Here is a 27,937-nt window from a genome sequence, read left to right on the forward strand (position 1 = left end):
CTTACGGTTGCTCGTATAAAAAGGACCAATAATTAACCACTTCCGCACATGCAGTGGTAGTCGTGCAACAAAGTGCACCGCCCGCCAGCCCGCTGATAAATGCATATGCGGCAAAAAACCCTCCGTGCCCTGTGAAGAGCTGGACCAATATCGCTTTCACCTCGACATTCGCTTTCATCTGTTCTCAGTGAGATAGTTATAAGGTAACAATTGTAACTAATTTTATATTTCTAAGCTTCTAAGTTTGTACTTTCTTACTGCCTTTTGTTACTGTTTATCTCCAATAAAGTAAATAATTAAATAGATACTACAGAGCACGCGATAGACTGTGACAAATGATATTCCATAATCTGTCTTCCTAATTCCGGGAAGTTTTAAATGACAATTTCATTTTAAGTAAGAAATGGACCAATATTTAGCCACTTCCGCACATGCATTGGTAGTCGTGCAACAAAGCGCACCGCCCGCAGCCCGCTGATAAATGCGCATGCGGCAAACAATGCGAATTACACAACTGCCACCGGTAAATCACTCAACACGTGTTTCACCCCTCCACGGGGCATCTTCAGGAGTTATGTTACACCGATTAGTGGCAGACTCTGAATTTCATTTAACTTTTTGACCACAGGTTGTATATAGCGCCTTATTCATTATTCTTGTCAGATATTTTGACATTAAAACATTAGCATTTTTTATACGCGATTTCTTAAATACATTACAACAATCATTGAATGCAATTTGTTTTTTTTTTTAATGTTTTGTAATTATGTTTCCTAAGCGTGAAATGTGCACACCTACAAGATTTCTAAATGTAATAAACTGTTATACAAATACGTTGTTATAGTGTTGAAATATTTAAAAAACTAGATTGTACCACGCTCTAACATGTCTGAAAGTGTATTACACAGAATAATTAGTTATAAGTGCTAAATCTTTGCAGGTGTAAATATATAGCCTTTTCACAATACAAAGTGATCATTGTAAAATATGTTACATTAATATATATGAGACATATCAACACCTTTTGGTATAGCCTGCAGACAGATAAATAATAAATTTCAACATGTTATAGACAACCTAGCCACTAGTCGATGGTTGCAGACAGCGCATGAGCAGTCATTGTAGCTATCTATGGGAGATCAAATCATAATTTGAAGAATTGCTCGTGCCTGAAGACTCATATAGCTCGTGGAACTTATGGCGCCAAAGTGTCGACCAGGTGCCAGTATATGCGGCGTGGGTAAACCCCACACAAGATGGATCGACGACATAGTTAGGTCTCTAATTGCGGGCAGCAGAGGTCGAATCGTAACTCGAAGAATTGCTCGTGTCTAAAGTGGCAGTGGGCGTGGTATATAGCTCGTGCAACCAATGGGGAGCGGGCTGGTAGACGCGGCGTTTGTAGGCCCCTCACAAGGTAGACCGAAGACATAGCTAAGTCTCTGAACGCGGGAAGGAAGACCAGACATTGTGGCGATATTTGCAGAGCTATCTATGCGAGATCGAATCGTAATTCGAAAAATTGCTCGTGCCTGAAGACGCATATAGCTCGTGCAACTTATATCGCCAAAGTGTCGACCAGGTGCCAGTATATACGGCGTTGGTAAACCTCCCACAAGATGGAATGACGACATAGTTAGTTCTCTGAATGCAGGCAAAAAGACCGGTCATCGTGGCGGTCTTTAATGGAGTCACGGAGACGTCACGGAGGAGACCAGATGTCCGTTGTTTTTTAAGGTTCTATTTAGCAAGAGACTTCCACTCAAAAAGAGTACAGACGACCATTTCAAGACGTCGGAAGGTACTGGAGGTAGGTCGCTTTTAGCTGATCCTGTTGTAAATCTATGAGAGAGGATTATGTCCAGCCGTGGGACTCCTACAGCTGTAATGACGATTATAATGTATGATCTTGAAATAAAGACATATAAAATATTACAATAGTGTCAAACTTTTTCTAAGCATTTGTACAAAGGGCCGAACAAGTTCTTACACTCTTGATTTAATAACCACAGAGTAAATAAATAAAAAAAACTGTCAATCGTAAACAAAAGATGCGGTAAACAATGTCAGAGTCATGACCAAGGAGTTTGAGGTTTTAAAACATCTACATTACAATGCCAATGACCTTGTAAGGTCTTCTATACAGGTTCTATGATTTATAGTTTTTAATGATTTTTTTTAAAATAAAAACTTAACAAAAACACTTCACGGCCCGCGAATCCAATAATCATTTCCGTCATGGTTCTTAGCTTCAAGTACTATTGCGTAAAGTAACTTATATAACTTGAACACAGATTAACTATATCACTGGCGAAAAGCCTCGATGTCTGCATTCATTATTTTTTTTGTACTAGCTACTCTATTACACTTTGTTCTGTCAACATATATAGACCTGACGTATTACAACAGAAAAAAATATTAAAAGAATATATATTAGACTCTCCTGTGTTCTATATTTAGTAAAATAAGATGAAATTCACTATGCATGCTCATTATACTATGTTTATGGCGAAACCTTTCACTGTTGTCACTGTCAGGTGTCAGGAATGAGCTACCAGAACCAATAAGATGCGCTTTATCGCGGTCAGCATTTAAAAATATGGAACAAGAGCACTTCCTTGGTCTCTAAAATAGGAAGTAAGAAAAGGACCAATATTTAGCCACTTCCGCACATGCAGTGGTAGTCGTGCAATAAAGTGCACCGCCCGCCAGCCCGCTGATAAATGCGTATGCGGTAAACAATGCGAATCACACAACCGCCACCGCCAAATTACTCAACACGTGTTTCACCCCTCCACGGGGCATCTTCAGGAGTTATGTTACACCGATTAGTGCCAAACACAGAGTTCCATTCAATATCTAAAATATAATACTGTGTAGCATTTGTTAATTATTCGTGCTTAAGTAATACATTTTCCACGTAAATATATATGTATATATTAAGTATTCTTGTATATATGTATGTATTTGTGTGTATGTACATCCTAAACTGCGATCTCCTTCATGTCTCATCTCCATCCAGAGGTTGTCTGGTATAGATCGGCTCAAGCGATAAGACCGCCTCTAGTACCATATGAATTGTTTCTATTTTTCCTCTAACTTGACGTTACTATGTCATCGGTTGCACGATGTGCCTTACCTACTGCCACTACAGATAAGCAATTTTTCGAGTTAAAATTCGATCTCGTATGTATAATACTTAATGGTACAATATAATACCGGACTTCATCGCAGCCTATCGCTTATACCGCAATGTCGAGGTCGACGCGGTCTTGATCCAGCTCTTCGAGGCACGGGGTACTGAGTATCGTCATAAATTTAAACACACACACACGCACAAGCCCACGCACACACACACACATATATATGTGTATATATATATAGTAAGCCTTTTTGTATTTCAATTGACATCATATATTTTTAGAGTGTAGATCATATGAAATATAAAATGGTTGTATATATATAATAGATTAAAACTAACATCATGTAGTCACAGACAAAATTCTCAGTATATAGTATATGTTTTAGGTTCAATAACTTTGAGAACCAACTTGATATCTTCAGTTATTTTTTGGTTATATTTATATTATTATTTAATTAAATTATTTAATATATATTATAGTTATTTATCGATATCATTGCGATATTGAATGCTCGTATTTCATATTCATATATATATAAACACACACACACACACACACACATATATATATATATATATATATGTATAGGTTCCTTTCCTTCCTTCCTTCAACGTTACCTATGTGACGTTTTGTCAGTCTTTGTATTTCGTGCGAAAGAGATAACGCTGTACGAAACCGAAATTAGCCGATTGTCTCTTTCCAAAGGTCGATGTGTAATGTATAATATAGCTTTACATTCAAATTTACTTCAACGACAGGATGTTAACCGTTTAAGGATATTTACGACTTGTAATTGATGTAATGAATGTAATAAAAGTGTAAGGATAAATATTCTGTAGTAAATAACGAATCTATTAGACACGGCGGTTACATATCACAATTCCTACGACATTTCTTACCTTACTTAAATCGTGTTAATTAATGCAACTAGGACAAATTAGACTGTACCAGTGCTATTCAAAGTTTCAATAAATATTTTTAATGGTACACACCTTTTTGGGGACATTTCGTTTCCCCACTACCATCCGTGGGACTGGGGAGTTACATATTCGGGTTAATAATTATTTAGTTTAAAATTTTTATTTTTCTTTCATCTATTGTTCACAAATTCATTCGTCCTTCAAAATATCTATCTTTTCACCACTTATATATCTGCCTTTCATCACCTTACTTCTCTCATCTTCGCTCTATCTATCACGGTTTTTAGCTAGAATCTTTTTCATCACTCAATTTTCTTGCCAAAGATCCTGTCTGACCCTTCTTGAGTCTTGTTTTTATTTATAGCAGAAAGTGCAGTATGCACTACCTTTCTGCAAAAACCTAAGAACTATGGGCGCAGTTGGTCGTCGTGTTATCTATTTATATTTTTTGCTACCATCTCTCTCGGAACTACTCGGAGCCAGAGCGAAGCCTTTCGAATATAAGACAGCTGATGATAAGGTGCAATTATTGATAATTATTATTGTAACGGTGTATGAAGGCATATATATCGTCTATGGTGGTGTTGGGCTACCTGAGTAGGCGTCCTTACTTTGAAGAGAATATCACGGAACAGAGAATCACGCTGTACTTATCTCACACCCTGGTTGATAATCAAGTTCTCATTATCCAAGACAGTACAGAATCAGGTCCAAGGACGCTCCCCATCCACGAGGCTCAGGGGCTAAGAGCGAGGCGGTCATCGCTTATTGGAACAATTCATATATATATAAATAATAGAGATATAATCACTCTCCAGTGCGCGTGTTGCAATTGTATCTCTATGTCTTTACACTTAAGAGTCAATTTGCGTGACGAGTTACGGCTCGTTCAGAGTTAGAAAGAGATGGACTATAATAGCAATTTACATGTAAAAGAGACACGGATAGCTATTGCGAATTTGTATTAAAAATGTAAACTACAGATTTTCGGAACGACAACATCACGCGCGTTAAGCTTTTTTGTGTTTTATGACAAAGACATGAAATACTTAATAGGAATATTTCACACGTTTTATTCCGCCTTACAGAGTTCTAAGTCTGAGCTAAAAGAGACGAAGATATAAAGGATATATGTTTAGTATTATCTGCCTTATTCTCTTCCTGAGCTGCACTGAGCTAAATTAGTTAGAGATATAAAAGAGTGATATATATATATATATATATATATATATATTCCAGGACGTAAAACATATAAATCACTATATTATTGTCAGAGATACATTTTGTTCATCTCTGGTAAATAGTAGCGAAAACAATAAGCAATATTTTTTCACTTTGAATAATTACTTTTTGTTTGATATAAAAAAATAATGCATATATTAACATGCTAAAGTTTGAGAAGCGCTTAGCTAATGTCGTACCGTGGTAACACGCAACCTGTATTCTAGAAATGCTACACATTAGAGCCATAACATTTCTTTATATATTAATATTTATTTCTAGTTATTAATCTAATGTCCCTTTATTAAGTGTTTTATAAAAACCTTACGGATCCGTTGAATTATTTATTTAGTACATTTAAAGGTTCTCAAAGTGTTTAAATGATAATTATACTTCTAGAAGGGTTGCGAAAAGTTTCGCACTCCTTTTATAAAGTTCAAAATAAAAATTAAAAATGTTAGAAAAGGTCGAATTAGACTGTAAAAATATGTATATTAAAATTTAAATTATACATTAAATAAAATGTAATTAAATAGGATGATTAAGATAGATAAAAAGAAAAAAAATACCACAGATAAAACGAAAATCTTTACTGTAATATAAAGGAATAACCTTTAAGAGAGACAAAGAAGGAAGGTAGGAGATGTGTATAATAAATACATTTAAAAAACGTAAGCTAAACGGTTTTTTGATACCCATATTGTGGTGGTTGTGGAAAAATATGCACCTAGTCCGCCATATTGGAACGGCGTCCATCTTGAATTTTAAATTTTGACATAATCATCGTGTTTTACTAGTGTAGCCCTTTTACATTTGATACCCATATTGAGGGGGTTAAGGAAAAATATGTAATCCGCCATTTTGTATCGGCGGCCATCTTAGATTTATAATGTTATTGATTTTATTATGTTGTATTGTCATCTAAATTAAATGTGTGTACCAAATTTCGTATCAATCTGACAACGGAAAGGTGCTTAAATTTCAATTTCTAATTTTGACCCAAATATATAAACAAATTCCGTACGGGTCGAACTAAATAAAACCATTTAAATATATATATATATATATATATATATATATATATATATATATATATATATATATATATATATATGTGTGTGCGATTCTATAAAGGACATATAGATAGTATGTCCTTTATCCTAATTTTGACTCAAATAAACAAATTCCGTACGGGTCGAACTAAATAAAACCGTTTAATAAAACCGTTTAAAAAGACAAGTAAGCCAGAAGAATGTAAGAGATGTTGACGAAACTAGATAACGAATGAAAGAATTCGTGTAGAATATAAAGAGAGATAGAGAAATAAAAATAAGTATATTTAAAGATTATTAGAGTGAAAAGACCCTGTCTTTTCCAAGGTACGAGTGAACAGGAGGTCCGCAATAATGGAGCCAAAAAACGTGTATCATTACAACCATAGCACGTCCACAGCTGGGTTTAGGCTTCTACCATAAATTCGCAATAAGACCGTCAGAAGAGGCTTTCATCTTGAGTCATCCGAAGTCATCTGTCTACTTTGGGGTAGGGCCTTACACTCTGCCTGTCGTTTCGTTCATTACGGAATACCTAAATTATTATAACATTTTTTATATCCCTTTAAATATATATATGAAATAATGTATGTCTGTATGTCCTTTATAGAATCAAAAACTATATTTGATCACGTGATGATCTTTAGCAAAGTTATTGTGCATGAATCTGTGAAGGTTTCTAAGTTGGTATTACCAAATTTTGACAAATGGCTCCACTGTCATTAAAATAAATTTCATATATTGGCGTGACAGTTCTGATTTGAATTGAAACGAAAACAGCGAACATATGATGACGTTTCAAGTTGTGGGTGAGGTAAGAATTTATGTGTATTGTGAAATGCCTGTCTGACTTACGTAATTAAAATAAAAATGAAAAAAAAAATAATACAATAAATACTTTTTTTGTTAAATCATACGCGGACGAAATGACACGATAGCTATACACCAATACCTCGCTTTGCGTCGTTTCGTTTTGCGTTTTTTTTCGAAGTTGCGTCGCTGCTTAATTAGTACTAATTTTCACTGAGCGATTTCAGAGGTTGCGTTGTTTAAGGTTCGAGTCTTTATTTTTTTTTAATTTCTTTTTTTCTAAAAGATGGCTACAATCCCTTTCTAACTAAAAAAAACGCAATTTGAATACAGTACTATTTTCATTTTGTTTTGCTAAATTTAGAGTTCAGTTTCAATTTCGTAGTGTGTTGTGCTTTTTTTTAAAAGAGAACAATAAATTTATATAAATTTTTACGTGTTGTTTCTGGTTACAAAAAAAGTAAACATTTCTCCAATTTATTTATTGGCAGAGTTATATTATTTTTGTTTTTTAAATGTTTACTTTGTTCAATTTTCTCTTTAAAAAGTAGTATTTTCGTAACCCTGGAACCTATCTTCGATCTTTACATGATTTGCTATAGAAAATTTTAATTCACTTTGCGGCGTTTCAATTTGCGTCGTGTTTTATTGGAACGTAACTATGACGCAAAGTGAGGTATTGGTGTACCTGAATTATTATAACATTTTATATATATGCTTAAATATTTAGAAATTAATATTTGTTTGTATGTCTTTAATAGAATCGTAAACTGTATGTGATCATGTGATAATCTTTTGCAAAGTTATTGTGCATGAACCCGTGAAGGTTTCTAACTTGGTATTACCAAATTTCGTAACAACTAAACATAACATAATTTAAGAAAGAGCTTAAATATTTCATTTAACTTATTTTTTAGTTTCACAACATTGTAATATTATGGAAGGTCCTTTTAAGAAAATTTTATATATGTAAGAATGTTTTCTTTCTCTCCTTCTTTCCGTCATAATCTGAATCATGGAACATGTTGTTTATATTCTCATATTACAATCGTATAAATTAAAATGCGATTGTAAATATAATTTTCTTTTAAGGCGACTGGAATTATTATCAAGAAACCATTACCTTTTCCAGCAAACTCCTTCTCCTAACATGGGTCTACGCCTACGAAGTCAACAAATTTCGTTGCTCTCGCATTATGACTCTTAACACGTGGTAATAAAGACTGTGTGACATCATCGAAGGCTGTATTAGTAATGCCTTTAACATTGAATCGAGTTGTTAACCTTTTTATATGAATAAATAACGGTACAAGAAATTATATAAGAGTTACCGCTGTTTAACTAATGTTTCGTGTTTTTCGCAAAACTTCAATCGATCGTGGAGATGGCATATTTTAATTATATCACTAACAAAATTTAATTGAGTAAATTTAATTTACTTATTTATATATTATAAATGAAGAATATGGTCTAAATATAATATATAAAATTCTCGTGTCACGGTGTTCGAACTTGAACTCCTCTGAAACGGCTTGACCGATTTTTACCAAATTTTACATGCGTATTCAGTAGGTCTGAGAATCGGCTACTATCTATTTTTCATACCCTTAAGTGATAAGGGTTGTTCACCCTTAAAAAATTTTTTTCATTTTTTGACGAAATTTTTTGTTTTAATTTTTTTATGATACAACATACAAAAATACATACAACCCTAAATTTTCACCCCTCTACGATCAACCCTTATTTTTAAATTGAAAATTAAAAATATTTTTTTTTGCAAAACACGTTTGCGGGATCAGCTAGTATAATATATGATCCAAAGTGACTTCTCGCGTCCACCTAATGCAGCGATTCCCATAGTGATCTATATCGACCCCTAGGGGTCTACGACAACCTGCAAGGGGTCTACGTCAGCGAAAAAAAATTTGAGGGTCCATGAAATGAAAATGGGGGTCCACGATAGTGGATCTCAACACACACACTGATAGTACCTATTTACTTACATCATACTATCTTATAATATCAAAACATTTACATTATTTATAAAAGTAGTGAAGTAAAAAATTTATTATATATGTTTATAAAATTGTGTAAGTTGTAGGATGTTGTTATTCGCTTTGTGGTCGCAATACATTTTGAACTTGTAAAAACCTGAGAGTCGCAGTCTCAGAGCTTCGCTACCTTGCACTGAATTGTTCAATTCGTCACTCTATACGAATGTGGGACAAACAAATAAATTTGCAGGAAATCAATATTAGGTAAGTAGGGGGTCTATCTAACACGGAAAAAAATGGCAAGGGGTCTACGACACAAAAAAGTTTGGGGAACTCTGACCTAATCTACCGCCTAGTGGCACCACTCGAGTATTTTTCGGCGATGTAACCTTCCTACTGCCACTTTAAACAATTCTTCCTTCATCAGTAACCTTGGTTCTACCTCGAATCTTCTAATTTCTTATGTGATATCGTAACGAAGTTTCAATAACAGCCTTCTCTCTATTGCTAGATGGTAGACTTGGCAAGTCATCTTTAGCAATATACTCGTATCCAGAATCTCTCGTCTGAAATGGCAATGAACGAGGTATATTCCTCATGCAATAGTGTCGATAAATGAATAATATAGAAAAACATCAAGCGTTTTATAAATACACCTATCCCCCGATTTACACGGTAGATACGTTCCAGAGAAAAACGTGTAAATCGAAAATTAAAAATTTTCAAGTCAAAACCGTGTAAATCAAAAAACTTGCAAAATATGTATAATTTAGATATTTAACAGTTGTGATTTTTTTCCAATATTTTAGGTGTACACAGAAATAAAAATATAATGCATTGACAAATTAAAAAATGACTCTGTGTTTAACACTAATCGGTGTAACATAACTCCTGAAGATGCCCCGTGGAGGGGTGAAACAAGTTTTGAGTGATTTGACGGTGGCGGTTGTGTGATTCGCATTGTTTGCCGTATACGCATTTATCAGCGGGCGGTGCACTTTGTTGCATGACTACCACTGCATGTGCGGAAGTGGCTAAATATTGGTCCTTTTCTTACTTAGGATGGACTTCCGCGAGGTGACGCCTGATTACATTAAATAGACAAATTAAAATATTTAATATATTACGGAAACACTATTTTTTTTATTTATTATAATCTAAATTATGCACTATCTTGTAATTTACGAATATGGAAGATTAAATCTTTCTGAAACTGTGTAACTTTAACTCAAATATAATTTTCCGTAGATAAAACTTTAATTTTATGAAGAAATACTGACAGTGCGCGTGCGCAGCAAGTCAGCACATAAGCTCGGGATTCCCCGCGAAATGTGTACACAGCACACGTGTTTAATCACAGTAGCATTTAGTAAAGTGCGATAAAAACAAAAAAAAAACTTATTTGGAAAACCGTGTAAAAGCGTAAATGTGTAAAACAAGTACCGTAAAAATCGGTAAAAAAAAGTATAAATTTTAAGAAGAGTGTTTGAGATAAGAGAGCATTGGTAGCACAACGGTAGAGGCATTGCGATCATAGGTCGATATTTTTTAGATACGATTTTATATAATTCACACTATTTACATCTAATATATAAAATTCTCGTGTCACGGTGTTCGAACTTGAACTCCTCGAAACGGCTTGACCGATTTTTACCAAATTTTACATGCGTATTCAGTATGTCTGAGAATCGGCTACTATCTATTTTCCATACCCCTAAGTGATAAGGGTGGTCCACCCCTAAATTTTATTTTTAATTTTTTAGACAATTTTCTTGGTTTTTATTTTATTATGATACAACATACAAAAATACATACAAACCTAAATTTTCACCCCTCTACGATCAACCTTTTTCTTACATTTGTTAATTAAAAACTTTAATTTTTTTTGCAAAACAACGTTTGCGGGATCAGCTAGTTTATTATATAGGATTGTCACAGCGTATGGGCAGCAGTATCTTCACCATAATACCAAAAAAGGATCGCCATCCCACTAGGTGGCGATTGTGCTGGATCTTCCTATAGATATCTTTGGGAGAGCCTAGCAATGTGCGAGTTGATACGACGACGTTTAAAAAAAGAAGTCACGTATTATTTATAATTAATAATGGTCGCCGTGACTAATATTCTTCTTCTGTTCAGGTTATTGACCAGTTCTTCGATGCCTGCATCAAGACTTCCTGCAACCTACACTACGTGGTTAGTCCATCTAGTGGAGAGCTAACCTATGCATCTATGTTCGCCACTTGAAATTATTTAGAAATCAAAATTCAAGGGCATCTCTAATTTTGTCACTGTCATTTTGTGCTATTAAGAATTTCACTTGTTACAAAGTAAATCAGACCGGAACACAATAACACACACCTGGAGGTAAATATGTGCATATATATGCTACGATAGTCTATGTAGGTGTAATATATATACATATATATATTTATATATATATATATATATATATATATATATATATTTATATATCTCTTTCCACTTCTATTTATGTGGGAACAGGGATTTTTATTTTAATAATTTCTTCACATATAAGTTTTATTTCCATACTCTTCTATCTTTCTTATCTATCTATCTTTCTCTTTTATTCTATTCCTTTCATCCATCCTTAATCAGTGGAGTTTGGTATATTTTATTACAATTAATATTCTTTTATATTGGAATGATATATGTTTGCCATATTAAAATAATCTTTCATAGATTATAATATATTTATTGTATTTTTATACCATTAATACACGGAACATTTCGGAACTTTATAAAATATAATTAAATATTTATTTAAATTCATATATATACGGGTCAAAATATATCTATAGTTTAATTAAATAGTATCTATTTTTCGTTTCACAGAGAAAGAAAAACGGATAATAAAACGAAAACGGTGCTGAAATTTAAATACAAGGACGAATTTGGTATCCTGAGCATTGATATTAGTCCTTCTTCTTCTATAGTAAGAATATAATATATATATATATATATTTATAATCTATCATCGCTAATTTAAAGTCATTTAGAACACTGGTTCGACTGACTAAAATCCAACTTATGCAGTACAATCACAGCGTGTCAAGGAGATACGTTTCCGTTTTACCAAGCACTCGGCGTATTTAACCACGAGAATCTCTCACAGAGGTATATGTAATCAATGTCTAAATCACTTTTATGTGTCCATATTTAAAGCCTTAAAAATCTCTTGAAAAAACCTTTTTAAGTTATTTGGACAGCAGGTTTCATGTCATTTTTCTCTACGTTCCATTAAAATGTACAGTCGAAAGGCCCCATTATGGAACACATGGGTAACACTCTATCTCACGAAAATACATTATCACTGCAATGTATAGGACAGTATATATAACTTTAATATCATTAAAAATGTAATAGGAAAATTTTTAAGTACTTTAGTTTGATAAACTGAATTGAAAACAATGTATTTAAATAAATTGTGACAAGAAGTAAATTTAAAAACAAATTGTTGTCACGAAAAAAAAAACAATGAGTTGAAAACAATTCTCTGAAAAGGAAATAAGTTAAATTGCTTTTTGTAATGTTTGCTGCGATGAATTTGCTTATTTAATTCTTGTACTATATTCAAGTGATTTAAATATAATTTAAACTGTAATGTATAGATTATTTTAAATTGATTAGACATATTTACAAAATCGGAACATTTTGAAAAGGGCTAGAAGAAGCGAACTTGTTTTATCTTTCATTCTTTCTTCATTTACTCAACTGTCAATTATATAACAATATATATTTATTAAAGTGTAAATATATAGCACAATAGTGTAAATATAAGTGACATTTTAAGATATGTTCCATTATTTTTTTCGTTGCAATACGACATAGTAATAACTTCTGACAGTATAATCTGCAGTAAAATTAGATATGTCGAAATTAGACAGCACAGATGCTGTTGTACAACCTGATGATGGAAATATAGAATAGGAATGATGAAGAGCTCCAACTATCCGTAATTTAAAAATTTGAAAGCCTTCACACGACTCTGTTCTGTATCACGGAAACTGACTAGGAGAGTTAAGCTCAAAATATTCCGATCCAATGTGAAAACCGTGTTGCTATATGGATGCGAGACGTGGAAGGTTACCAAGGATATCTCTCGTGGTCTCCAAGTCTTCATTAACAACTATCTTCGACGTATTCTCGGTATATACTGGCCTGAGAAAGTCACCAACGTAGATCTTTGTAAACCGCTGCGGTGAGATGCAGATCGACCAGCAGATCAAACGCCGCAAGTGGAACTGAATAGACTACACGAAGGGACCCTGATCACATACCGAGGCAAGCGCTAGAATGGAATCCTCACGGAAAGCGAAGACGTGGCCGCCCAAAGCAAACCTGTCGGATGATCGCTGCAGAAGTGAAGGCAGTTGGAATGACGCGGAGCGAAGTAAAGCGCGAGGCTCAAGACCGCTCGGGATGGCGACGTACTGTGGACGCCATCTTCCCCATCTTGGGAACATAGGAATAAATGATGATGGAGCGTGGTTAAAAATTGTAATTAGTTTATTAAAAATGTAATTGCAAGTGTGAAATATAGATTCTAAAACAAAAAAAACAAATCAATAGTTAGCATTGAAATCATAAAGTATATAAAAAACATGAGAGAATCTAGACTGGTATAAGATATCTCAGCTGTATTATGATTTATTCATAAGCAACTGTCAGCGTGATGTAACATCAATTGTTGTGTCTTACGTAACATAATAACAGTATTGTTTAGTGTGACAGTTTGTTTTTTTAAGACCACATGTATTTCGTTTTATTCAATATCTTATAAGACATTCAACTAATTATTTAATGGAATCAGGCGTTACCTTGCGGAAGTCCATCCTAAGTAAGAAAAGGACCAATATTTAGCCACCTCCGCACATGCAGTGGTAGTCGTGCAACAAAGCGCACCGCCCGCTCGCTGATAAATGCATATGCGGCAAACAATGCGAATTACACAACTGCCACCGTTAAACCACTCAACGCGTGTTTCACCCCTCCACTGGGCATCTTCAGGAGTTATGTTACACTGATTAGTGCCAAACACAGTGCAACTAATCGGTTCCGTAAAAATCACCGCCTCCTTGAAGGAATATATACCCTCGCACACTCTCTTTAGCCACATCGATATATCTTATCGGTGTATATACGTGTAGATTTAAAATTAAGTTAAAATTTATTTTAAAAATTTAACGAAATTGCTTTTAAAAGACTTCCATTTAGTTCACGAAGCGACCGGATGCCAGTAAACAATATACATACGTGATAAGTCATGTAGAGTATAATGTAGCATAAAATCTAATTTCCACGGTGAAAAGGAGCAGATAATGGCTTCGTAATGACTCTTTCGTCCTTTCAACGACTTCCGATACATCAATCATTGCCCCCCGAAAGCGTCCAGGGCAAGTTTCGATGAAGCTATTTAAAATGTTATGAATAAAACTAAAAATAGTCGGTCTAAAATGCGTTCAACTTCGGATACCACGGGTGTCGTGTTGTGAGTTAAATATATTATATAGAGCTGAGTTTTAGTTTAAAGATAAAATATCTTCAAACATATCTAATATATAAAATTCTCGTGTCACGGTGTTCGAAATCGAACTCCTCTGAAACGGCTTGACTGATTTTTACCAAATTTTACATGCGTATTCAGTATGTCTGAGAATCGGCTACTATCTATTTTCTATACCCCTAAGTGATAAAGGTTGTTCACACTTAAAATTTTTTTTTTATATTTTTAACGAACTTGTTTGTTTTTATTTTTTTATGATACAGCATACAAGAATACATACAACCATAAATTTTCACCCCTCTACGATCAACCCTTATTTTTTATTTGTAAATTAAAATATCAATTTTTTTTGCAAAACAACGTTTGCTGGATCAGCTAGTATTTATATATAAGACAAACTTCTCTTAAAGATATCTACAAAATCATATATAGTTATCCCCACTTTTGGCATGTGGGTGAGCGATCACAGCGTGGTATAGTTGTACAAAGAAGACACTCCTGCGCATCCTCTAGAAACTTCTTTATGATCAGTGGCAATCCTATATTATTAATGCACCTACAATCGCAAGTGTAAGCGCTTTACCGCTAGGTTTGAAACAATAAACGCAATTAGTTTCATATGGTATTTTTACGAATTATTAAAGATATATCCAATTATCTTTTCTTTCATTACATTTAGGTAACTTGTAAAAGCAGTTGAATGATATCAGCCAGTCTTCCTCATGTTATGACGTAACCAAAGGAAACAAGAATTAATTTATATATATATATATATATATTTATTCCCTCCAAAGAAAGTTGAGCTGGGCAGGTCACATGGCGAGGTTCGCTGATAACAGGTGGACACAAAGTGTTATAAAATGGACGGGACCACGAGGTACCAGAGCGAGGGGCAGACCTAATGCCAGATCGGCTGACGAGATCGTGGCTACGGCAGGTCACGTGTGGCTCCAAGTTGCCGAAGATAGAAAAAAATGGAACAGCTAACTGAAGAACAAATAGCTTTGGACAAGGGTTTTACCCTAGGTCCATACAAACTTAATACGAAGTAATCAAAAATTTTATTTAAAATTACTAATTTTAAGTCATTTGTATGGAATGACTTAAAGCTATATATATATATAGAGAGAGAGGGAGAAAGAGAGAGGGAGAGAAAGAGTGTAATATTAAATGATAATACATATTAATTTCTACAATTTTTGACATATATATATATATATATATATATATATATACCAAAATAACATATTTTAATTTTTTTGTATATCTGTCTGTTCGTTCCGGTTAATCTCTGAATTGTCTGCACCGATTTTTACGTGACTTACACTGTCAGGTAGATCATGTAATAAGAAGTAATTTAGACTAGTTTTATTTGAGAAAAAAAATTTAAACGAAAAGTATCAAACTAAACATATTTTTTTTGTTAAATTCTTCGCGAAAGATGTCGCGGGCTCAGCTAGTATAAAATTATAATATTATAATATTCTTTCGCAACACAACATTGAAATTGAACGGTTTCGTAAGACGTAATGAGAGGGAGCGTTGTCTTAGTACAACAACACTACTTATATATAATAACCTTAAAACTGTTTGTTATTTTGCTGCAAAAAACATAGCTATAATAGTTTTTACCGACTGTCTCGCGTGGGTGAGTAATTACCAGATGTTTTGGGACATTACGCGATTAGATTCATTAAAACAATTGCAAAAGATTATTAAAAAAATCCTTCAAAATTGTATTATTTTGTAAATATGACATTTATTAGGAGATTGATAAAACTAGGTGTAGTAGATAGATAGTCGAAGTCATAAGAAATACTGTATTCACACTTTTCGCATTAATCATATATGGTTGCTTCCCACAAACAAGTCTCCTAGTAGTTATGCCCAACAGTGGGCTTCTATGGGCTGAAACGATGAACTAGATCTATACTATAATTATAATTAATAATTGATAATTGTTTTTACATTTTTTTTTTCTTTCCCTGTGTGATTTTAGTCAGTTTGATGTTTTTATTTATAATTAAGTATGACAATGTATTTATTATAAGTATATATATGTTATATATACATCTATATGTACACTTTAAATACTCGTTATATATCTCTACTGTTTCCATACTATGGATGTCTAGAAGAAATTGCCTCGTGCAATAAGACCGCATCTTTGTACATTTTTCTTTACTATTATGCAACTATATATACATATATATGCATGCGAAAAAAACGATTGTAAATAATAAACCTAAATATAGTTTCTTTGTTATAAATAAAGTAAATATAGTATGTTTTTTTTTAATTACGATAATAATACAGGTGATTGTACACATTGAAGGAATTACGGGGTGATTTTATAGAGAAATCGTCAATAAATACCATATTCTTATTATAATCTGAACGTATGACATGTTTAACAGCAAACAAGCTGTTATTAATCACCCTGTATAAATGTAATATTCTAAAACATTTTACGCTAATTTATTTTTTAATTTTTAAATTCGATTGGACAATAAATTCTGGCAGTATAAAATCTGCACGAACAGATATTAAACAATAATTAATTTTTATATATATTAATTCGAATTTTTAAACTGTTTTTTTATTTTACTACAATTATGTTAATTATTATTTCTTAACTTAATTTTTTAATATATAACCTTTTGTAAATCATACAAAGTCAGATAATAGCTGCCGTCAAAGTATAGGCTTCCGCAAAAGAAAATATAATTAGAAATGTTTGTAAAAAATATATTTTAAATATTGTTTTAATTACATACATATATATATATATATATATATATATATATATATATATATATATATATATATATATATATATATATATATATATATATATATTAGAATTAATTGGAATTTTAAAACTGGTTTTATTTGAATATAATTATGTTAAATATTATTTCTTAAATTATTGATTTTTATATATAACCTGTTGTAAATCATGGAAAATCAGATAATAGCTGCCGTCAAAGTATAGGCCTCCACAAAATAAATAAAATTAAAAAAAATACTTACGGTAATGCAGCGGTTGGTGGCTTGGTTCCGGAGCCCGAGGCTTCGCTGGCCAGCACTTTAAACGCGTCACCATCAGCACTGGGTCCAGTTTTCTTCGCGGACGTCGGAGCACTACGCACTTCGTATTTTTCCGCTAAAGTCCGAACTTTTGATTTCGGACTATTAAAACTCTGTCGTGACAGATCGAAATATCTATCCTGTGCGTGGATCAGTTGTGTTACGGTAAACGCTGGTGGGTCTTCAAAATCGATTTTCGGGCCGAAAAGGCTTTCGCGGTGTTGGAAGTATCGATCGTCCTCTATATCCCCGGAGGGAGAGGGATCTAGATGCAGCGAGCGGTCTGCAGCGAAAGCGTACGGCGTGTTCGCGAGCTCCTCCTCAATGCTGTTGTATCGGCTTCGGAACAACGACCGCGGGGAATCCCCACCATCGTACCTACCGCCGAAAAGGTCGCACGCGCCGAACCGTGCGTTGATGGTGTCGAACTGAGGATTCGTCGGCTCGTCTGCCCTCTCCGACCTTCCAGGACTCGAAGAAGGACTCATGTCGATGCTCAGGATACCGAATTCGTCCTTGTATTTAAATTTCAGAGCCATTTTCACATTTTCATTATCCGTTTTTCTTTCTCTGTGAAACGAAAAATAAATATTGTTTAATTACATGCATTTAAATTATTATTTAATATTTTTTTTATAAAGTACCGTAATGTTCCGTGTATTAATGGTATAAAAATACAATAAATATATTATAATGTACGATATTTTTTTTAATATAGCATACATATATCATTCCAATATAAAAGAATATTAATTGTTATAAAATAAACCAAACTGTAGTGTTTCAGGATTGATAAAAGAAATAGAATAGAAGAAAAAGATACATAGAATTTTAGAGTGAAAGAACGGAAAGATATATAATATGATGTATGAAAGAATAGTATGGAAATAAAATTGATATGTGAAGAAATTAATAAAATAAAAATCTCTGTTCCCACATAAATAGGAGTGGAATGACAGTTATATATATATAATTCCGTTACCTTGTTTCTATCTTAGACACATGCGAACTAAACAAACTAAATTTAATATTTGATATTTATTCTTGTATTTATTATTATATATTATAAACACATTTACTAATATATATATATATATATATATATATATATTTATATTAATAAATATGTTTAATTAAATAGTGATTGTTTTTTTAATTACGATCTACATTACACAGACATTAGCGTCCTTGTCTTTGTTTTTACAATTACGTTTAATATAAAAAAAATCCGCTTTCGTTTTTGTATATTACAGTGTTTTATGTCTCTTTAATATATTTTAACGACTTCCTAACAATGTCCAATTTTTAAAATTCAGAATTATAGGATGTTTATATATAAAAGCGTAGAGTCAATGAATCAAAAAATTAATGGTTTTAAGAAATAAATATATATTTATACAATGCAATAGCGTGTTCTAAAAACGAACTATCTTTACCTGTAGGCTTTGTATTATAGTAATTTGTCGAATTGCAATTAAAAAATAATGTAACATATTATATACATGATGATTTAAAATAGGTGTAAATGTATTTGTTACCTATGTCTAATCAACTGCAATTACTCGTATAGAAAAGCTTGGTGTTGTGAAAATTATGACGAAACTTATTCAATATATTATATCTTACAGGCTGCTTTCAGCCATTCTTTTTAGAAATCTAGGAAGACTTATGTCTGTCTGCGAAGGTTCCTTTTTTAAACGGTTTTATTTAGTTCGACCCGTACGGAATTTATTTATTCGAGTCAAAATTAGAAATTGAAATTTAAACACCTTCCCGTTGTCAGATTAATCTGAAATTTGGTACACACATTTAACTTAGATGACAATACAATATAATAAAATCAATAACATTATAAATCTAAGATGGCCGCTGATACAAAATGGCGGATTACATATTTTTCCTTAACCCCCTCAATATGGGTATCAAATGAAAGGGCTACACTAGTAAAACACGATGATTAAGTCAAAATTTAAAATTCAAGATGGACGCCGTTCCAATATGGCGGACTAGGTACATATTTTTCCACAACCACCACAATATGGGTATCAAAAAACCGTTTAATTTAAAAGTTTTTTAAATGTATTTTATTTGATATCAGGGGAGAAAATCTGGATGGACACATACACTGCTAGGAGATAGGTCTATGAGGGATTTCTACTCATTGAAACTCTCTCAGTACGTCTGTACGGTATAAAATAATTTAAATGTAGGAATAAGGCAAAAATATATATAGAAATATAAATAAAGCAAAACAGAACAAAATGATATATGGAAGGATGGACAAAAAATTAAAGTAATTAAAGAAATTAATAAATTGCTTTGACTATTAAATGAAATATTATATATATATATATATATATATATATATATATATATATATATGTATATATATAGAATATACAGCTGTAGGTTTATAAAACATTTATCTATTACTATTGACATGTATGCGAATGCTTTAAAGATGTCAACCATTTGTACAAGAGGCCTTAGTATTTATCCAATTAAAATTGATTACATAATTGACAATTGTCTTTTAAAACTGAACCCAATTATCAAAAACTCACGTTAACACTAATTGGACCAGACCGTGATCAACCTTGTAGCCCACTGTACCGCATTCGGAGGACTTCGGTACGATTTCGAAAGCAGGTTGAGTAAAAATAAATACATTTAAAAATCTTTTAAGTTAAACGCTTTTTTGATACCCATATTGTGGTGGTTGTGGAAAAATATGTACCTAGTCCGCCATATTGGAACGGCGTCCATCTTGAATTTTAAATTTTGACATAATCATCGTGTTTTACTAGTGTAGCCCTTTCATTTGATACCCATATTGAGGGGGTTAAGGAAAAATATGTAATCCGCCATTTTCTATCGGCGGCCATCTTAGATTTATAATGTAATTGATTTTATTATATTGTATTGCCATCTAAATTAAATGTGTGTACCAAATTTCAGATCAATCTAACAACAGGAAGGTGCTTAAATTTCAATTTCTAATTTTGACCCAAATAAACAAATTCCGTACGGGTCGAACTAAATAAAACCGTTTAAAAACCGTTTAAATATATATATATATATGTGTGCGATTCTATAAAGGACATACAGATAGTATGTCCTTTATCGTATGATGATCTTTAGCAAAGTTGTTGTGCATAAGCCCAGGTAGGTTTCTAAGTTAGTATGATCAATTTTCGACAGATGGCATCACCACATCGTGACGATCTTTGGGAAAGGCTTTTCTTTTATAGAGGACGTCATAGGCAAATACGATAAAGGCACCTAATCCAGAAGAAGAACAAGAAGAAGTTAATCGTCTCTGTTATATTTTTAAAGTATCCTAATATTATCCTCAAACGTCACGTTGTCTAAAGACCAAACACCAGAAGACGCGCAGCCATACAAAATGGCGCTGTATGTATGAAAGAAACATTCTTATATCAGACAGACCTTTATACGTATCTGTTTCTAAAATTTCTGTCTATAAAGTTGTTTCCTGTGATCGTAAGACGGAAAACGAGGTCAGACATATACAGGATGATTGCTTTTTTAAATATAAAAGCATTGATGTTAAGCAATTCGATTTACTAAGTATTAAAATTAAATATAGTTCACTATATGTCCATACAGACTTTGTATGTTGTTATTGACCAGTTGCATAACAATTGGAAAAATAAATTAAGCTAATATATAAAATTCTCGTGTCACGGTGTTCGAACTTGAACTCCTCTGAAACGGTTTGACTGATTTTTACCAAATTTAATATGCGTATTCAGTAGGTCTGAGAATCGGCTACTATCTATTTTCTATACCCCTAAGTGATAAAAGTTGTTCACACTTAAAAAAATTTTTTTATTTTTTTAACGAAATTTTTTGTTTTTATTTTTTTATGATACAGCATACAAGAATACATACAACCATAAATTTTCACCCCTCTACGATCAACCCTTATTTTTTATTTGTAAATTAAAATATCAATTTTTTTGCAAAACAACGTTTGCGGGATCAGCTAGTATGATATAAAAATGTTTAAAATGTTTAAAATGTTGCCCTTATTGGAGGTCACTCGTTCCCGTATCCTACTAATGATTTTTTCATCTTTTTTGATTATCACTCTTACTCTCTCTCTTTCTCATTCTATACAATTTCTCTCTTTCTTCCCTCTTTCATGCTTCCCGTTTACTTTTATTCTCATATCATACATTTACATTCATTCTTTCACTAATCGAATTCCGTCCTACACCACTTTTCTTAAAAAAATTACATTTTCGATTTACTATTTATATTTTAATTTCGTATTATTATATTTTATACAATACAATAGTAAATAAGAAATACTTATTTTCTTTAAACAATTTTATTACGTATCAATTTATATCTGAAATTCAATTATTTAAATCTTCTACAGTTTTAAAAAATCATACTGTATATTAACATGTGTACGTCGGATATAGCGGATTTCAAATTAAGAACCCGGGAGTTATTAATGTGACAGTTATTCTTGTTTTATTTATATTTCATTCGCTTCGTTTAAAAATTCGTATAAACTCTCTCGAAGTTTCTGGAACGTTCTGGAAAGTTCCACGCTTTTCGATCAATGATTATTCCTGTAGCTACTTCGTACTAAAATTGATTTTATTTTATCTTCCAGAATTAATGTGTTTGGTGAGCTTTTTCTTTTTTCAAATAATACTTCGTTACTTTTCAAATAATATATAAAAATGTTATGAAATTTAACTTACTGTCCCAATATACTATATTATCTGTAAGTTTTAAATTGATTTGTCGCATTTTAAAAATAAAAATACATTCAGGTTACATATTTCAGAGTGATCACTTTATTTATCGATTAAATATTAAATAGATAAATAGATTTTGTGATCGATAAATACTGATAATTAGACAATATATACAATTTCGATCATAATTCAACGGCAGCGACAACATCATTGATGACATCCGAATTCAAATCCGCGTTCTAATTCAAATTCGAATTACAGAATGTTTTAATAAAAAAAGTATTGTTGTCATAGCGGCCAGCAATAAGTTGAGAGAAAACTATAATTTTTTTTAATTGTTAAATATTATAAGTTGTATAAACAACAATCGAGTCTGTTATGGTGTTTTAAATATGGCCGCATTTAGACTTTCATATTAAATATTAATTTAATGAAGATATTCTAGAAAAGCCTAAATTAAAACTAGTTTTTATTTATTTGTTCTTTTTGATATTTTTATTTTAAAGTAAATAAGTGACCGCTTTAAATGGTTCAACGTGTAATAATGTGTAGTAACCGGCAATAAATATTTGCAAATCGACCTTTGGAAAGAGACAGTCGGCTAATTTCGGCTTTGTAGAGCACTATCTCTGTCGCACGAAATACAACGACTGACAAAACGTCACGTAGGTAGTGTGGGACATAGATAGTGTTCTAAAAGCCGAAATTATCCGATTGTCTCTTTCCAAAGATCGATTTTCAATATTTATCATCGTGTACTTTAAGTAAATATAATAAAATACTATGAACATAAACTAAGTTGAATTCGTTTGTACCTGAAGCTTTAATAATAAATTATCAACATTTGGCGTCAATTTTGTAAGGATTAATCTTAAATCTCCTCGGCTAATGATGTCCAATTTGTTTCTTTTTTTTGTTAGGAAATTAGTAAATGTGCTGAACCCCCTTTCTTCTTGTATAAATAATGTAAATGTTTTGATATTATAAAGTAGTATGATGTAAATAAATAAGTACTATCAGTGTGTGTGTTGAGATCCACTATCGAGGACCCCCATTTTCATTTCATGGACCCCCAATTTTTTTTCGCTGATGTAGACCTCTTGCAGGTTGTCATAGACCCCTAGGGGTCAATATAGACTACTTTGGGAATCACTGCTATAGACACTTCTATCAACCTAGGTTGTATCAGCTTTTATAAAACATATTTCATTTTACTCTTTGATCACAGTAGTATATATTCTACAACAATTTCAATACACTTATTTTTAAATATACAAAAGTTTTAATATTCATTTATAATCTTATTAATTACGTATAAATTTTATTTCACTTAACTAACATTATAACTGTTACTTAAGCAACTTGTACATAGTTAAGTGATTTAGTTAAAAATGTAATTGGAATGTTTTGAACGTGATATATTTTACCAATAGTTCAGAGTGTACATTATAAATATTAAGTAAAAAAAAAAGTATAGTAAACACATGGTGTATAAGAATTTGCTGTTAATAAATGTATGGTATACTATATCCAAATAAATACATTTAAAAAACTTTTAAGTTAAACGGTTTTTTGATACCCATATTGTAGTGGTTGTGGAAAAATATGTACCTAGTCCGCGATATTGGAACGGCGTCCATCTTGAATTTTAAATTTTGACATAATCATCGTGTTTTACTAGTGTAGCCCTTTCATTTGATACCCATATTGAGGGGGTTAAGGAAAAATACGTAATCCGCCATTTTGTATCGGCGGCCATCTTAGATTTATAATGTTATTGATTTTATTATATTGTATTGTCATCTAAATTAAATGTGTGTACCAAATTTCAGATCAATCTGACAACGGGAAGGTGCTTAAATTTCAATTTCTAATTTTGACCCAAATAAATTCCGTACGGGTCGAACTAAATAAAACCGTTTAAAAATCAACCATAGTTTTCATGTGTAATAAGTAATGTAATGATAATATTGTCACGAAGGGAGTAAACTTCAATATAGCTGTCACACACAAAATATTTATAAAAGATTCAAAAAGTTTGTATGACTAAAATCCATCAGAAAAAGTATCCAAATTATAGTTTTGTAAACTACGGAGGTTTTATACTGCAGCTGGCTTACAAGAGGAATGACAATGCCATTAATTTCAAATATCAAAATTATTACATACTAGAATGTACAATTCAATATTGTTGAACTATTAAGCCTATACTGGAGGCATTCTGAGTCAATCTACATCCTGAAGAGAAGATAAACAAGAAGACTCATAATAGTGAGGGCAGTAGAGAAAGAGCTGCTGTGGGTAGAGTCGCTGCCAGAACTCGCCCGAACTCTAGAACAAAAAAGGCGCATTTTTGGCCAGTCTGCGTTTCCTTATCCCCATACCACGGTGGTGACAGTACACATTTGTCTCTGCAGACTTTGTAGTGCAAGAAGTCTACCTATCTTTTTTCCTTGGTAAAATTCTGCATGGAATATACCAGCTACAACCCCACTGTCTTCTTCGGTGCCTTTTTTGCTTCTGGAACTTCTATACCACCGCAGTTTAAATAGTGGTAATTTCGCACATGCACGGATGCGCAGTGCCCTAGAGACTGAAACAAAGCTAAAGATAGACATAGAGAGCTTCGCCGTTATGATGGGCGACGACAACCTTCGCCCATCATTCCTATCTTTCGCTCGTGCGATGCCGAGTGATACGGTTGAAAGAAATAAAACTGTATAGAATAAGGTACTTCATAAACTCTGCACAAAATAAATTGTTAACTAATAATAAGAAATAGAAAAAGAAATGTGTAATAAAGAATTAAGAAAGTAAAATAAATGTGTAAATAAAGATAAATTAAATGTAAGAATAAAAATAAATAAAATGTACCTAGCCACCTTAGAGTAAGAAGATGATGGAAGAAAGGCGAGGAAAGAAAGAAGGTATAAAAGAGCAAAACGAAAGATATTGTGAAGGACAAAAGTAAAGAATGAAATATATTGTGACGCGTGAAAGAGAGTGATAAATAAAGAAAAGACTGAAAAAAAAATTATTGAACAATAATGTCCCTGATCCCAAAAAGTTAGGGGTACGAGAGGCCCCCAATAGCGGGGGCCATAAAAAAACAGTGGTAATCTAGTGTCTCGATTCCTTAGAGCTCCAGTCCATAATGAAAACATGAGATGTAGCTGGCATACCACCACAGGACCTGGTAGATTTATGTATATTTGACAGAGTTATGACTTTATACAGGATAAATAAAGATTAAAGTTTTTATACCTAAAAGTCATCATATATATACTACTATAAACTCTATGTTTGGCACTAATCGGTGTAACATAACTCCTGAAGATGCCCCGTGGAGGGGTGAAACACGTGTTGAGTGATTTAACGGTGGCAGTTGTGTAATTCGCATTGTTTGCCGCATACGCATCAGCGGGCTGACGGGCGGTGCACTTTGTTGCACGACTACCACTGCATGTGCGGAAGTGGCTAAATATTGTTCCTTTTCTTTCTTAGGATGGACTTCCGCATAGTAATGCCTGGTTCCATTAAATACCTATGCTTTGAGTTGGTATCTATGGCTTATATGATGACGATGATGATGAATATTAGATGAGAATATTTAGATCTTGGTCCTTTTCTTACTTAGGATGGACTTCCGCAAGGTAACGCCTGATTCCATTGAATATCATCCTATATACACGATGATACCTTTTTGTTCTTTTTTCAAATGATTTTTTTTTTAATTTTGCCTAATTGATTCAAAGTGATCATTCTATTTTTAAATACTATCATTTACGAGTGTATCTGCATAGAAATAAAGCAATAAGCTTTAAGATTTGTGGAATTTAACAGGTATTGTATAAACATTTTGTATAACATAAAATATAAATTATCGAAATTTGTTACACGCTATTTCAAACTGTTTAAGTTGGTCGGTACTCTACGTGCCGTCCCAGCCGAGTGGCCCACGCGTGGCCTTGGCACAGATCACCCTATGCTGGCCCTGATATGGCTATTTGAGGAAATTACCTCAAGGACGAACTATAGTCCTTGAGGTTTTTGTTTTACGAATGGTAGGGGGATCTGTTACATTCGCCTACTCTAATTTTACATTTACATAATTAGTCTGGCCATAAATATTGTTACAATTAAAAAGAAACATAATATTACGTTTAAATTTGGAATTTATTATTCTTTCATGTGATTGGTACACACATACATATATATATTTATATGTGTGTGTGTGTGTGTGTGTGTATTAGGAGGACCAGAAAGTAATGTCGCATTCTTAAGTTAAATTCACACGAATACCTTTTTAAAAAGTTTTTATTTCTATTCAACAATATATTCACCTTCTTCATCAACCTTCTGCCGTCTAGTGTACAAAATCAATGCCGGAGCGGTAACATTTCTATCGATTTTTCTGTAAAATATATCGACACAAACGAAATTACTTTCCGGTCTACTTGATATAATTGTATATTTATATATAATATATATTACGTGATTATTTTCCTTCTCAAATTGTTTTTTTAGTTTTTTATTTATATATATCTTTATTTATTTATCTGTTCACCGCCTATCGCTTATCTCGTAGAGAATGTAAAAAATATTTTAAATAAATAAATAAAATATTTTAATAAATATTAAGTTTATTATCTGTACTTACAAACTATACTGCTAAAGTTGTAGGCTTGTCAAATAAATAAAAAAATAACAACAATGACAATATTAGAGTTTTTTTTTCACTGTTATAAACTATAATAATTCATCCTGTATAACTGCGTATTTATTAAAGGGATTTAGATTTAGATATAATGTAAAATATGAGATTAATAGAAGTGTTTAGTTTGCGGCGTGCGGCGACAAGTTTTAAAGTTTTCGCGGCATTGTTAGAATCACATTAGGACTCGGGTAGTTGTGACGAGTTATTTAATTACCTCGTGACACGAAAACAGGATTCGTATCTATATCTAGGTATAGATTATACCAGTGATTCCCAAAGTGGTCTATATCGACCCCTAGGGGTCTATGACAACCTGCAAGGGGTCTACGTCAGCGAAAAAAAATTTGGGAGTCCATGAAAATGGGGGACCACGATAGTGGATCTCAACACATACACTGATAGTACCTATTTATTTACATCATACTATCCTATAATATCAAAACATTTATATTATTTATTAAAGTACCTATGAAGTAAAAAAAATTATTATATCTAATATATAAAATTCTCGTGTCACGGTGTTCGAACGTGAACTCCTCTGAAACGGCTTGACTGATTTTTACCAAATTTAATATGCGTATTCAGTAGGTCTGAGAATCGGCTACTATCTATTTTCTATACCCCTAAGTGATAAAGGTTGTTCACACTTAAAAAAAAATATTTTTTTAACGAAATTTTATGTTTTTATTTTTTTATGATACAGCATACAAGAATACATACAACC

General features: G+C 32.5%; 1 protein-coding gene across 1 annotated transcript in view; it reads right to left on the reverse strand.

The window, feature by feature from the left end:
- The window catches only part of stum (stumble), a 72,287-nt gene extending 53,991 nt beyond the window's left edge, over positions 1-18,296 (reverse strand). Inside the window, exon 1 of the mRNA XM_068768327.1 lies at positions 17,701-18,296. Within this exon, the coding sequence (XP_068624428.1) occupies positions 17,701-18,296 (596 nt within the window). The remainder of the gene's footprint in view (positions 1-17,700) is intronic.
- Between the last annotated feature and the right edge of the window lie 9,641 nt (positions 18,297-27,937).

Source organism: Battus philenor, unplaced genomic scaffold, assembly GCF_028537555.1.
Source record: "Battus philenor isolate CCGP_79_NKW_IND1 unplaced genomic scaffold, ilBatPhil1.0.hap1 SCAF_25, whole genome shotgun sequence".
NCBI lineage: Eukaryota > Metazoa > Arthropoda > Insecta > Lepidoptera > Papilionidae > Battus > Battus philenor.